This window comes from Chrysemys picta, chromosome 9, assembly GCF_011386835.1.
Source record: "Chrysemys picta bellii isolate R12L10 chromosome 9, ASM1138683v2, whole genome shotgun sequence".
Taxonomy (NCBI): domain Eukaryota; kingdom Metazoa; phylum Chordata; order Testudines; family Emydidae; genus Chrysemys; species Chrysemys picta.
Window position 1 is genome coordinate 50,786,124 of NC_088799.1, and position 15,435 is coordinate 50,801,558.

The 15,435-nt window shown below is 52.3% G+C and overlaps 1 protein-coding gene across 2 annotated transcripts in view; it reads left to right on the plus strand.

The window, feature by feature from the left end:
• Positions 1-3,422: 3,422 nt before the first annotated feature.
• Positions 3,423-15,435, plus strand: part of TSPEAR (thrombospondin type laminin G domain and EAR repeats) — a 77,234-nt gene continuing 65,221 nt past the window's right edge. Inside the window, exon 1 of one of the 2 annotated variants that reach the window (XM_042853451.2) lies at positions 3,423-4,123. In XM_042853451.2, coding sequence (XP_042709385.2) covers positions 4,030-4,123 — 94 coding nt within the window. In that variant the 5' untranslated portion in view covers positions 3,423-4,029. The remainder of the gene's footprint in view (positions 4,124-15,435) is intronic. The other variant, XM_024108405.3, reaches the window with a different exon arrangement.

The window sequence follows — 15,435 nt, forward strand, 5'->3', positions numbered from 1 at the left end:
GGGCCATGTGATGCTGGACTTCGGGGTCCCAGGCAAGGGCACAGGTGCATGTGGGGACTGTGCGGAGGGGTGAGCTGCTGTTTTGGGGACAGGGCTGGATGCATGGGGATCTGAGCTGGGCTTTCTGCAGGGAGAGCAGATTGCCTGCTGCTCCTCCATCCCTGTCCAAGGGACGCCTCCCAGGAGCAACAGCCAGCCCTCTTCCCCAGGGCCACCTGCCCCAGCCCCTGAGCGTTGACCCGAGCTAAACAGCCAGTGTTCGAATCCACATGGGCCAGCCGCAAGGGAGGGCAGCGGCACACACTTTGCCAGTGTCATGAGCTATTTGTTAGATAACAATAGGAGTTGAGGGACCAGCATTTTCAGCCTGGCTCAGAAGGGGAATGTCCTGTGCAGACAGGGCAGCTCAGGACACATGGCATTTGAGATGCTCAGCATGGTGTGCATGAGACTTACGCTTTTCCTCTTGCAGGTTCTGTTCTCACCTCTGCATCAGCTGAGGTCATGCAGTTGCTCTTACCTTATTTATAAAATGGAAGCTGTGATTAGACCGCCTTGGAGGGTCAGTGTCTGAAGCCTTGGCCAATGAGCTGGGCTAGGAATTGCACTGAAATATAAACAGCTCAGAGGTGAGGTTGGAACCTTCTCAGCTCAGTGCACGGTCTGCTAACCTAAAGGGAATTTGGAGAGTCTCTCCCATACCACAGTGACCAACTTTGCGACTTGGTGGAATCAAACTCGAGTGTGCCTGAGCTCTCTGCTCCTGTACTGTGCCCCTGTCTCTGAAGGCCAGGGTTTGTAATCCCAAGCCACACTGATACATGCAAAGCATTTCCTCCTGACTAATCGTGGGGCATCCAGAATGCCAAAGGGATTAATAATTTACCACGTATTGCTTCCAGTTGCAGAGCTGCCTCCCGTCACCATGTTCCCTGCTGGCATGCATTTGCAAGGCTTTTATAAGACCCTTGCACAGGGCTGATGCAACCCATTAGGTGACCTAGGCAGTCGCCTAGGGCACTAACATTTGGCGACTGCGGTGGCCGGATCTTCGGCCGCCCCGGTCGTCGGCAGTATTTCGGGGGCGTGACCTTCCGCCACCTAGGGCGGCAAAAAAGCAGGTGGTGCTCCTGGCCTTGCATAGTTTGTTACCTGAGCGCTGTCTGGGGCGAATTCAGAGATTTCAGCAGTCCTGACAAATATCAGCTGTTTTCTCAGAAAAATGCAAGCAGTGTGTAGGCTAGCTTGAATTTCCTGTGCCATGGACTACCATCAGCCTTAGATATGAATAAGGAAACATACTTCCTAGCCTATTTTATACACAGAAGGATCCATCTGTGAGTGCTCTTATTCAGCTAGTATAAATTGTGTCAGTCTGGCAATTACACATGGCAGAACTCACCCAATCTCTCTAGGCCTTTGCAGAGGTGGTGGAGAAAGAAACACTCGGTCAAACTGCATGGTAGATAAAAGGAATTACTTTTCCCCACACAAGAAACCTGTGGAATTCATTGCCACAAGATCTCAAGAGCTAAGCAGGACTCAAGAAAAAGGACCGTCTGTTTATATGGATGAGGGGATGTCTATAGTTACATTAGACAGAGTTTAAAAAAAATGAGGACAGGATACGCCAAGCTCTGCAGAGTGGGGGAAGGAGGAACTGGTCATTCCATAATTGCTCAGTGGGGGTACTTGCCCCTTCCTCTGAAGCAGCTGGTGCTAATCACGGTCCGAGACCGGAGCCCAGCTCTGATTCAGCCTCTGAGAATTTGCTTCCTCCAATCTCACTGTCGGACTAACAAGGATAATGTCACTGTTCCGTTGTTGATGATTGGATTTGAATGCAGGTGTTAAGCGACCCAAGTGGCTGGCACAGGCACCAAGTAGACAAATATGTAGATTTGGCTGATCTATGTCTTTATGGAAAATCGTCAGCGACGGCCTAAACCAGCCTGTGGCTTCAATGGAAGATGCTACATGCTGATACGCCTGAAAATCAGGCCACGTAAGAGCTGCCTAAGGATTAAGGCCCTGATCCTACAAACACTTACCCACATGCTTAACTTCACACACATAAGTCGTCCCACTGAACTCACTTGGCCAGATTTTCATTTATACTAAGGCCCCTGGCTGGCAGTAGGAAAGGGCCTTAAAATGAGTAAATTACACTTACACCCAGTGAGCAGCCTTAGTGTAAATAGGAATAAGGCCGAATGAGAGTGCCTGTGTGTGTTTGCGGCACCTAACTTTAGGTACCTGTCTTTGATGCCATTGGCTTGAGGCAGTATGGCATAGTGGATAGCACACTGAATGGGGACTCAGGAGACTTGGGTTCTAGATCTGGCTCTGCCACTGGCCTGCTGGGTGACCTTGGGCAAGTCACTGCCCCTTCTGTGCCTCAGTTTCCCCACCTGTAAAATGGAGCTAATGCTGCTGACCTCCTTTATAAAGCACTTTGAGATCTCCTGCAAGCACTATGCCAGGGTCCATATTTAATCTTTTACGTTCATGTAATTAAAAAAACAAATGCGAGTTGAATGATATAAAGAACTTTAAATGGCAAGAACAAAGGAAAAGGAGGAAGTGTCAGCTGAGTTGCATTAAGTGCATTAAAATCATCATTAAGTCCCTCTGTGGTCCTGACTCTGTGTGAGTGCCCCATCGGGGGAGTCCGTGCCCTCACGCACAGCACTTGGCCAGATTAGGCCCCACAAAGAAGCCCATCATTAAGTTGTCGTCTTGAGTTCTTTTAAAAAGAGATCAAACCCAAGTTTTAACTGAAACTTCTTGGCAGTTCCTTCTGGACAGCAGTTTTCCATTTTGTAACTTGTCTTGTAGGGGAACTTGGAGGATGCTAACTGCATTGTTCTAAGAATAGAAGTCCCTTTTTTTTCCTTCTTTTTTTTGTGTGTGGCTACAGAAACCAAATGGAGCTTGCTACATTCGAGGAGATTTTCCATTGCTCAGTCTGTTTGAATATTTTTACCTACAGAGTTTCTAAAGCGACACTCTCTTCAAGTGCTTCCCTTCTAGCAGATCAGGTTTTGCTGTCTGGCATTTAGGCAGGCAGTTATTTCCTTGAGCTATAATAATATTCAAAGGGGATCCCAGCAGCAGCTGTGCAGCACTGCCTTGCCAGGAATCATTAAAACAAAACCTTTTTGCACAAAAGAGGGGTGTAATTAAATATATGGGCTCACCCCCACCCCCACCCACACCCTTGTGTGCTGAAATGCATGCTATCGGCAGTGTAGACACTAAAGCACTCAGGTGCGCAAAGCCGTGTCTTCGCCTTGTTCCCATTTGATTCCCTCTCTGATTTCTCTGGAGAGGGAAATTCCTCTACCGAAGATTCCCAGCCCCCCCCCCCCCCCCGCCAAAAACAAACAAAAAGAAACAACCTCAAGAGGGCTGGGCAAAAGATACAAAGCTCTCCAAGGCGGTGGGACTCCTCCTCTTGACAACTGACTTCTCCTTTAAATGTCTGCAAAGGCAGGCTCCAGCTAGAGTTGCTTTTGTGGCTGCTGGGGGAAAGTCTGTTCTCCTTCGGGATGGGGCACTGGCTTCTCCGAGGCTCACCGACCACATGTGCCAGTTAAAGCAGTCAGTTCCTATGCGTCCTCTTTTCTGAGCCTCCCACTGCAGTGCTGATTTTTGTGCTTCCTTCTGGAAACCTTTCCTCTACCTAATGCCGGCTAAGAGGCCAGGCAGAGACGGGGCTCAGCCTGCACGTGTGGCCGTGAGGAGAAGCAAAGCAGAGGGGCAGGCTGCGTGGCCAGCTCTCAGAGGAGCAGTTGAAGCTGTGAGGCTGCTACAGTGAGAGCCTTGGCAGAGTCCTGCTCCCGGAAGTGCCCTGGAGGGGTGGAGGGTGTCTGCATCCAGGATGAGGAGGTCTCCAGAAGTGGTTGTCATGTGAGCTGGCTATGAGAAATTGTAGTGGATTCCTGAGCAGAGTGCCACCTGCCCGGGGTCTGAAGACAGGAGGGCAGGAGTGTTCCTGTGCATGGAGCCGGTGAAGAAGGCCCCCCGATGTCTGCTTTGCTGGTGGTCTGGGCTGTGCTCCTGCCCTCAGGGTTCACCAGCTACCTGGCCAGCGGAGGGACGTCATGGCGACATTGCACAGGTAGGAGCAGCTTGTCATGGGGGTTAGTACAAGTTGTTTGATAAGCAATTATTAGCCATCTTGCTGGGGGTGGGGGAACGGGGTGTGGAGGAGCTTGCAACCCACCTTCCAACCTCTGCACTCAACACTGCCCTTCCAAATCTGGGAGATAATCACAAACGTGTCAAACATTCCTCCTCTGGAAGAGCCTCAGCTGCAGTCCAGGGACCCTGATGTGGAACTACACCCAGCATGTAGTTGACAATGTCCTCCGGCCCTCATCTTTCAGCGCTGACTCTGACATAGGGTCAAATGAAGCTGGTGGACATGCCAGATATTTTGGGTCTGCCATGAGAGCCCACGAGTCCTGTTTGCCCGGGAATTTGATCCGGCAAAGTGGCCTAATCCGCACTCAGAGGCACAGCTGGGTTTGTTTCCTTCTCCCTCGAGGATCTTGTGCTGCCCCTCTGGACAGTTTGCTTTGCTTTAGCTTGGCTTCCAGTCACAATGGTTGGCAACCTCAATTCAATGGCACTTGGAGTTTTTGGTGAAAAAAAATCCCCATGCCGTAACCTATGGATGGAAATTTGTAAAAGCGGGCGGGGCATCTGACTGGGCCAGAATTAAGTGAACTGCTGGGTCTGCTTGTAGGCTTTTGGCTCTGCAATTTATTAAAGATGACCTGATTTCTCTGCTAACGAGCTGGCTTCGGCACCATGCCAAGTATTGTGATGAATAGCATGTGCCCTGCCACTCATCCAACAACCTCCACTAAAAATAAGGAAGGAAATCAGGCAGTCCGGGCCTGGAGTATTACAGCTGCCATTGGCAGGGGGCTGCAGAAGAGGTGGCCAATAGTTACATGGATTTAATCTGCCAGGATATACTGTTGTCTCTGTGGCCTGTATTGCTGTAGGGGGAATGTGCAAGGGTTGTAAGCATGGGACGGAGGCAACTGCCAGCCGCCTGGATTTGCTGGTGTAAAATGGACGTGGAGCTATTGACGGTGACAAGGGCTTTGTTTGGGCCAGCTAGAACCATTTCAGAACCCAGCCCAAATGTCCTCCATCCTGAACTGTCGTCATAGCAACCGATCTGGGTGCTCATCTGGCCCATTGAGCATCGCCATCATTAATGGGACTTGATCCTTGCAGTCCCTGCCTCCCGGGGTGTTTGGTCCCCATTTAGTAGGCAGGGAATCACGACACAGGGCGGATGATATCACTTAGCAAGGTCACCCGGGAAGTCCATGACTAAGGTGAGAATGAAAGCTGGGTCTCCCAAGGCCCTAGCACTTCACCCATCTTTCCAGTAGGGGCTAGTTCCAATTTCTCCCATCAGCAAATCTCCCCAGGGACTCTGGAGTCCCATGCTGCAAGGTGACAGCTGACAAAGACAGAGTTCCTGGTAGGGCCATGGTTGCTGGGAGTGGGCAGGCTGGATGGGGGCATGGAAGGGGGGGGAAGAGTGGGCAATATATAGCAGATGGTAGAGGAGGAGGAGTGGCCCTTGTGGGGCTGCCACCTTGTTCTCCTGCCTCCAGTGGCGTCCTCTGCTTGCAGAAACCCATGAATACAGCGTGGCAGGGACAAGATTGGTTGCCCATGTGCGGGAGGAGAGCTGCAGGGGAATACAGCTGGGGGGGGATCAGGACTCAGGCAGGTGGGGAGGAGTGTGTGGAGGGGTGTGCAGGGTGGGACGGGGACTCTGGCTGGATGCTGCTGGGGGGCAGAGGGACGGAGTGTGGGGAGGGGGGATCTGAACCAGCACTGTGATGGAGCCAAGATGGGGCCTGTGGCTGGGAAAAGGAAAGACTGCTGAGTGGAACGGGGGCGCAGGGAGGCGAGTCGGTGATGGGGACTGGCCATGATGATGGAGGACGGGCAGTGGGGTGGGAGCAGGACTGGCAGTGCTTTGTGCTCAGGGTGGTCCCTAGCCCTCCTGGCAGGAGACCTGCCGTGGGGAACCAGTGGGCAAAGGGAAGGCCGAGCATTTCTGCTGCACAGCAGCTACAGCTAATTAACTAGTGGGGCCACTTAGCGATGTGTCCCCATGCAGCCAGGCCCCAGCAGTGCCCCTGCCCCTGAGCTGGGTGTGGGGCAGCAGGGCAGGTGCAGGTGATGATGTCTGCCTATCGCCGTCCCACACCCGGGGACTGCCAGCAGCTCAGCCCGAAACCCCATCGCCGCCTTGCTTCACGTGCATGCTGCGTTTACAGTGTTGGGTGCAGCCAGGCTGACATTGGGGTGCTGGGGGTCTGGAGGGAGGGGCAGCAGCAGATTGTGTCTTGCTGCTACGTTAGGTGAGAGTAGCCCTGGCGGATGGTGGCTCTCACTCTTCGGACTCTGCACAGACCTGCAAGACACTGCTGGGCCCAAAAGTTTAGTGGCAACACCCTTGTAAACGCCACAGTGGATTCTGATCTGCCGTGCATTGTAGGTCCTATATGAGGCAGGGCTTGAGCCGTGTGCCCATGGCAGGCCCATGCCATTGAGCCCATATGCGCTGGATCAAGTTCACACATCGGGAAGAGGTTTGAATCCCTTTCTGGACAGGCTGTCCCTGGGATCCTTTGCCGTGGCACTGCTGGAGTTAGTCATCTCTGCAAGGGGAGAGTCAGGGCTCATGGTGAGCTCACAAGCCTGAGCCTGCTGCGTAATAACAGTGCAGAGCGTTTATCATCTTTAAGTACTTTGCAGGCACCGAACACCCCTCCCAACAGCCCCGGGAGGTACCTAAGTACGTGCTATTATCCTCACTTCACAGCTGGGGAAACTGAGGCAGAGATTGAGTGTTTTGCCCAAGGTCACAGAGACGTCGGTGTCAGAGCCAGGGTTAGGCTCCATTCCTGCTGCTCAGGACCAGGCGCACGCTCTTGCTTCATGATCATCTTGGCATTGGAGTCAGTTCTGTCCCTGCTGCTCTGGCAGCTAAAGCAAGGAGTGGCGGCTGCATTCACAGTGTGCTCTCTGAGCGGATTCGTGACACGCTTAACACAAGGTCTAAATGAAAACACTAAGAACGGAAAGGTAAGGAAAGCAGCCCTCAATACCCAGGCCCTGCCCAGACAGCGCCAGTGTCCTTGCAGGGAATGGGTAACACGACCCAATTCATATTGCAATATTGCTGGGTGGATGTTTGTAGTAGTTCCGGGGTGGGGCTCGTCCCTTCCTGGGGCGCCTGAAAGTCAGGCCGCCCCGCTACAAAGCGAATAACAGTTAGGGCCCCAACCTTTGGGTAGGGGCTAAGCACACACTTAACAGTTCAGAGCTCAGGCCCCTATGCAGGGACTGAGCACACAATTAGCAGTTCAGGGCTCAGGCCCCTATGCAGGGACTGAGCACACAATTAGCAGTTCAGGGCTCAGGCCCTTATGCAGGGACTGAGCACCCAATTAACAGCTCCGGCCCTGGGTCAGGGCGGGGCAGCAAACCAATAGTCAGTCAGTGGCCCAGGCCTTGTAGCAGGGGCTGGGTCAGTTTGGGTTAGCCCAGGCCCTAGGTCAGGGCGGGGCAGCCAACAGATAGTCTGTCAGGGGCCCAGGCCCCTTGGACAAGGAGGAGGAGGAGAGACTGCCACCCAGCGTGGGGTGGCAGGGGGGGGAACACAGGCCCACCCACTCCACTGTGTTCCAGCCCGGGGCCCTATCCGCAGCAGTCCTTCTGCCGCGCAGTCAGTGGGGATCCTGACCGCAACACACTGACATGGGTTCGGGGTCTGCTATCCCCGGGCCACTTCCCATCTCCTCCTCCATGGGTACCTGCTCCTCCTGAGTTCCGTCTGCTGGGTCGCAGATCATAGGCTCCTCCGGGCCCCAAGCACCAGGTAGGTCTGTCGCTCCCTCTGGGCCCTCGGCGGGGGGAAGCTCAGACCGCTCCTCAGGATACCGGGCTCTCGGCAGGCTCGGCCAGTCCTCCTCAGGATACCGGGCTCTCGGCAGGCTCAGGTCCGTGGGAGCTCGGGCACCAGCGTCTGTCCTCTCCCGCTGTCGGCCAGCTACTGAGCGCTGGGGCCTGGCCTTTATACTTCCTGTCCTGCCCCTTGACTTCCGGGGGGTGGGGACAGGCCGCGGTGGCTCCGCCCACTCTGGCGGCTTTTCTGGCTCATCGCTTCCTGGGGCGCCTGGAAGCCAGGCCGCCCCGCTACAATGTTTCTAATTGAAGAGATTGCCCCCAAAATGACAGCTGGGAGTGGGAGCAAAGAACAAAGTGGGGTGGGGGGTGGGGATAAAGGAGAGAGAACAGGGACAGAGTTGCAGCGGTGCTGGGGCAGGCTGGTAGCACTGCAATTCGGAGAGCATCTTCTGGTGAGCTTGCTGTGCCCCGGGTGCCGTTCTAGTGCTGCCCCTAGGATGCGGGGGAGCTGCTGGGGGATCCCATTCACAGAACCTTCTTCACAGCTCTACTTCTGCATATGGGACGGAGACCCCGAAGGGCAGGAGGGGCAGAGATGGGGAGGGGGTTGGGAGGAGACCATTTTTATGCCAATGTTATGTCACTCAGCTCTCAGGGGATTTGATGGCCCATGGAGCCAGGTGTGCATCTCAACTGGGGGAGGAGGCCTAGCAGCCCAAGGCCACACCCACTCACTGTAGCGCTGTGACCAGTGAGCAGAGAACTTCAACACAGGGTGGTATCCCCCGCCTGCAGGACCTGCCCTGCAGCTGGACTGGGGCCCATGCCTAGGCCAAGGAAAGGGCATGGGAGCTCTGAGGGGTGGCGCTCAGAGGAGTGAGCTGGAGTGACACCCGCGGGAGGCAAGGGACACTGCTTGCAGTGGCGGGAGCAGGGCAAGGAGCTGGCACCCCGAGGGCTGGGAGTGGTGCTGGCGGTACCCTTCCTGGAGGCCGGTTCTGCACCCAGCTTCTGTTGCATCTTGCATTTTTGGTCTGAAATGCCCCAACTGGGGGAGGAGAGAGGAGGAACAGTGCATAAAGGGTGAATCAGAGCGCAGAGGACATGGGGTTTCCTAGATATACCTCTAGAAATGCTTAGCCGGCTCTCTTCTTGGTCTGTCTCATGGTGGTTTGAGCTCCCGGTTGGGCAGCTCTGGGGCACTCAAGGCAGGCTGGGAACTGGGTTTCTTGGCCCGTGAATGTTTCTGCGATTTCAGGTTTTCTTGTTCTTTGTTAGGACGGAAGCATGAGCTGAGCCGAGCCAATAGTCCTGTGATTCAGGCACTCACCTGGGCTGTGTGGGACCCAGGTACAAGAGCCAGCGATCCCTGATTCAGACCAGGCCCTTGAACCTGGCTCCTCCATATCCAGGTGCCTGCCCCAGCCCCCTGGATGCTGGCTGGTCTAGGGAAGGTGACTGTCTTTCTCTGGCCACAGATTCCTCCCTGGCCCTTACGCAAATTTAGTCCAGACTGTCGCATTCCTGCAAAACAATTGTTCTGAAAAAACTGGCATTTGACAAGGAGATGGGGGGTTGGGGGGAATGGGACTGCCTGGGCCAAAAGCCAGGGAAGGGATGGTGCGGGGAGGCTGAGATTGGATGAGGAGCCCAAGGAGGGAGTCTGGGACTGGGAGCCAGTGGTGGGGGAGGGGAAAGACTGATTGAGCCAAGAGTTGTGAGCGGGGAACTGGGACCAGCTGGACAAGGGGAATGGGATTGGGATGTGAAGCCTGAGAGTGGAGACTGGTCCTGGGTAGGCAAGGATAATGGGACTGAAAGAAGGAGCCAGTGGTGGGGAAGAGCCAGGACTGGGACAGGGACAGATTGGAGGGGCAGGGCAGAAGGGGGAAATGGGCAGAAGAGAACACTCCTCTCCGGAGCATGAAATAGAACCTCAGATGCCTATGAACTGGGATTGGCTGTGAAACCTACTGGCATCCAGATGTCAAAGTGCGTGTCTTGCCCCCTTTTATGCTGGTCAACACAGAGGATAACAACCTACTACTTCTCTCAGGCACTCTGTTAGCTCAAGCGGCAGAGCTCTGTGCCGTGGATCTAACGGTTCCAACCCTGCTGATTAATCAATATGATGCCACAAGATGGAATTTCTGTTTTTCAGTTTGCTTTGTTAAAAATCTAGGAAATTACCCACAAAACAACTATGTTAAAAGCACCTGATTAAGGTAGCTAGGGTCAACTTTAAGTTTGCCTTTGCAAACTTAATTTGGCCCTCTGGGGTATATGCATTATGAGACAGTTTTAAGTTACATGATCACCTCCTATTTTTTCCACAGGACCCCTACCTCATTCAGGGCACAGGATGGAGTTGCTCTGGGGATAAGTCATGGCGGTGTAGTGAATGAAGCTTTTGTTTGTAGGCCCTGTCTCATTTGTTGCAGAGACTGAAAGGTGATTAGTGAACGAGGCAGGGGTTTGCAGGTAGAGAAAAGGAGGATCTTAAGTTCAGGCAGTTGAATGCTGCCCTGGAGAACTGGATTCTGTGCCTGCTTCTGCCACAGAATTCCTAGGTGTCTCAAATTGAGCCCCCCAAATTAGTGGAAACTTTTGACCTTAATCACTCTGTGCCTCAGTTTCTCAGCTGTAAACTGGGGATAATACCACCCCCATCATTTCACAGGGCTGTTGTTATAATAAGCTATGAAGCACTTGGATACTATAGTGATGAGGGCCATAGAAAAGACCATGAGGAGATTAATAATTCTGCCTTTAGATAATGGTTTGAATAGTTTGCAATAAATAAGTTCTGGGGTCACACCCTGAACAACGAGGAGAATACAAATATTGACTGGCTGCTCATTAAGTGAGCACCATCAATCCTGTGCACTGAATGAGGCAGGTGTCCTGTGGAAAAAAAGACTATGTGATTATGTCATTAAAGACCATATCATAATGGACTACAGCCCACTTCTTCGGATGCATATGCATCCGAAGAAGTGGGCTGTAGTCCACGAAAGCTTATGCTCTAATAAATTTGTTAGTCTCTAAGGTGCCACAAGTACTCCTGTTCTTCTTTTTGCGGATACAGACTAACACGGCTGCTACTCTGAAACATATCATAATGCACACACACAAGGGGGCCACATTCAGGTTGCATGGACAACATTAATTATGGCATTTCCTATCTGTTGACTTCACAACCTTACTAATGTTCTTTTCATGCAATTATTTTGTGTGCAAAATATTTAATATTATAAAAATGAAACATTTCAATAAGGTCATTTTAATCTTTCCAAATCAAAAGGTTTTGGAATTTCCATTCTAGGAAATTTTCCAAATTTCAACTTTTCCTCCCGATTTGGACCAAAAACCAATTTGGAAAGTTTTGAATTTCCCCTGGGACGGAAATTCTGTTTTCTGGGCAGCTGTAACACTTTGATTGTCGGTACCCTAAAGAGCTGACAATCTCGCTGTTACATGTTTGTGCTGTGCCTAGCACAATGAGGCCCTGAGCCAGGACTGAGGCCACGAGAGGTCATTGTAATACAAATAAGACAGCCTCTTTCAGTGACTTGTCGTTCTATTCTACTCACAAAAATGACCATGGCTGTATGCAGTAGGGGTAGCTGTGTCAGTCCTATGATCATAGAGACAAGGTGTGTGAGGTTATATCTTTTATTGGACCAACTTCTGCTGATGAGAGAGACAAAAATGTCCAGTAAAAAAACATTACTTCACCCACCTTGTCTCACAAAAATGACCAGACTGGTTTGAGTGCAGGCAATATTTGCTGTCTGCATTGGCAAGCACAGCTCTAAATACAATAACACATTCAGCCAATCCCTTATGCACTGAAATGCACCTATTTTCTTGTAAGAGCATTCAGACTTTTTTTTCTTATCTGTGCAGTGCTTCCACCCTGGGGAGAATAGTGTTTCTTTTTGCCAAAAGTAAGAGGTAGCTCCCCAGATTCCAAGACATGAAAGCAGCCAGATTTCAAGATCTTTACACTGACAAACTGCTCTAAACCACCCCAGCTGCTGCTCTAATCATTAATGAGGTTTTGTGTAATCACCAGCTGTGTTTTAATAATTAACAGTGCCTGTAATGTGGGAGCTGAACCAAAACACAAATCCTTGTCTTTGGTTTTAATTGAAGATCAACTTGAAGGGATGGTGGCTCTCCATCATATTAAAATCTGACTGCAAGCTATGGAAAGCTTGGGTGCAAGAACAGCTCCCATTAATACAACTTATGAAACTCTTCATTCCAGATGCATAGCCCTGTGGGAAATGAACTTCAGATGATTCATCTGCACAAGGCAGCTGTGATTAGGGAAAGAATCTATGAGCTGCTACCAGCTGATGGCAATGTAAATCCATACAGAGCTGGGAACCCAGTCCTAGGCCTCTAGTTCTTCAGAAATACAGATGTCTCCCCCGTAAGCCAAAGAAGATCACCCTCTGCTGAGAGTTAGCTGGCCACAGGAGAACATCACAGCCCAGGCCCACCGCTGACAGAAATTCTGGGTCCCAGGACAGAATAGTCAATGGGTCTCCCACACGTGCACAAGTTGCGCCCGCACGGAAGTGGCCCGCCTGACATTTGGGCGGTGCTGCATCTGTGCTGGCTGTGAGCTGCCAGCTCCGCTGCTGGGCCTGCTCTTCTGGCACGGCCAGGGCTTCCACATGCCCGTCTGGTAGGGTTGCCTAATTGCGCAAACCCAAAGACCCTTGCCCTGACCCCTACCCCACACCTTCCCTGAAACCATGCCCCTGTCTCACCCCTTCTCTGAGGCCCCGCCCCTGCTCACTCCATTCCCCCTCCCTCCATCGCTCACTCTCCCCCACCCTCACTCACTTTCATCAGGCTAGGGGTCGGGGTATGGGGCGCAGGTTCTGGGAGGGAGTTTGGGTGTGGGAAAGGGTGAGGGGTAGGGCTTTGGGAGGAGTTTTGGTGCGAGGTGCAGGCTCTGGGCTGAGGCAGGGGGTTGGCGCTGGCCAATGGAAGCTGCGGAGTTGGTGCTTGGGGTGGGGGCAGCGCGCAGAGACCCTGTCCCCAGGGACTGCAGGGACGTGCCGGCCACTTCCGGAAGCAGCACAGAGCAAGGGCAGGTAGGAAGCCTGCCTTCGCCCTGCTGTGCTGCTGGCAGTGGCTGGGGGCACCCTGGGCCCTTTTAAATTGCCTGGGCCGCTGGGATCTTCTGTATTGGCCTAGCTTTAGTCCTATTGAAGTCAGCAGGCATTTTGCTATTAACTTCAACGGAAGTTAAGTTAGGTCAGTGGTTCTCAAACTGTGGGTTGGGACCCCAAAGTGGGTTGCGACCCCATTTTAATGGGGTTGTCAGGGCTGACTTAGCCTGAGCCCCACTGTCTGGGGCCGAAGCCTGAGGGCTTTGGTTTCCCCTCCCCCCCCCACACCCTCGGACAGCAGGGCTTTGGCCCCCTACCTGGGGTGGCAGTAATCAGGCAGGCTCAGGCCTCGGTCCCCCCTCCTGGGGTTGTGTAGAAGGGGGTTGCGGCACAATGAAGTTTGAGAACCCCTGAGTTAGGTCATTGCTGAGCCCACCCTACTGTTAGTCAGACTGTGCAGCGAAGTCAAAGCTGCCTCACTGCTAATGCAGCAAGCAGTGAAACGCTTTGGGCAACAAGCAGCAAAACATGAGATGCCATTGCAGGCTGGATTGCCAGTTATTAGATCCAAGCAAAGCATCAGGACCCTCCAGGATCTTGGCATTGGCCAAGGCTGAGCTGATAGGTTCCCGTTGCCAAGGCTCAGGAAAGATGTGGCGCTGCCCCACCCACCCATCCTTGGGGTGCTGGGCTCTGGAACGATACTCTGCAGGCTCGCACTGGTGTGGCTCCTAATCTGTTGTTCTAACACCTCCATTTTCTGCTCAGCTCATTTCTTGCCTGCGGAGGGGGTGGGGTGGCCAGGTGCCCGGTTTTCGACTGGAAAGTCTGGTTGAAAAGGGGACCTGACAGTGTCTGGTTAGATCTACTGACTGGACACCCAAAGTTCAGTTACTGTGGGTGGGGGAGGTGGTGAGGTGCTGGGTCATCATCCACACCAGCCCCTACTCAGCTGGGGACACCTCCTACCTGTGTTGGGTGGCTGCAGCTCCCAGCCCCGGCTCCACAGGCAAGTTCCTCCCCACCTGTGTAGGTGGGGGGGAAGTGGGGCAAGAGCAGTGAGTGATGGGAAAGAAGAGTGAATGGGGGTGGGGCCTTGGGGGCAGAGGCTGGGCCTCGGGGGGAAGAGGCAGGGCAGGGAAGGTTCCGGCACTCCTGCTGGAGAGTCTAGTTTTTAAATATTACAAATTTGGCAACCCTACTGCAGAATCATTTCACATGGCACCTCTTTTCTACTTGTTCTGCAAAGCTCCATGGGTTCCCCAAGGAAACAGAGCAAATCCAAATCTGTTGTAAGAGGCTACAGATCCTGCTGAAGTCTCTGGGTCGTGTTCAGTAGTGGTGTAAGCTACCATCAGCTGTGCATGGGTCACAAAATGCTCCCCCCCGGGTGGTAGAGAATTCTGATTGGACAGTGTTTTACTTGTCCAAGTCTCAATGACTAAACAAGCTGCAAGGCAGTGGAGGATCCAGCCCTTAGCACCGATTCCTAGTTACACAGATGTTAAGGTCAGAAGGGACCATCAGATCATCTAGTCTGACTGCCTGTGTAACACAGACCAGAGAGTATCACCCAGTGATTACTGCATGGAGCCCAAAATGTTGGTTGAGCTGGAGTGTATTTCTGAGGGTGTGACTGCAGCAGGCATAGACAGCTAGCTGGCTCAGGGCCTGGAGCAGTGGAGAACAGGCTTTAGTACAGGCTAACCACCAAGTAATTAGCCAGGGGTCTGAGCAGGTTCATACAGCCCACGCTGAAGAGTGCTCTCTGCACTGCTAGCCATATGTGAGCTAGCTCAGGTAGATCTACTCCAGCTGCATACCGTGTGACTGCAACACAGGCCTACCCATAGAGAGACAGCCATTGTTCTCTGGAAGAAAAGTGTACCTAACTGTGTGACCCTTCCAGACCAGAGGCTATGGGGAAGGGCTGGAATTTGATGATAGCTAGGTAGAGCTGAGTAAATTCAGGGAGTGGACGGGGAGAGACTTTCCCACAATCATTGATTTGAATTCAAACACAAATTCAATTTCAGCCTTGTTCATGACCCTTCGCAGCTGGCTTGCCATGACATTTAAGCAGCCAAGGCTTAGCAGAAATAGCAGCTAAAAGCAAATGTTAAACTTGAATGCACGCATTTTGGCTAAAAGGGAATTTTGAATTGTAATTTGTTTGAATTGTACATTTGATGTCTCATTACATAAATTAGGGGGCAGAAATAATAGCCTGTGACTTATGATATTAACCATCGTGGAGCCATATTCCAAATTCAAATGCAGATTATTTCCAACCCAGTGTTCATGAGCTCTTCATATAAGGAAAATAGCCAGGAAGAAATGAGCAAGG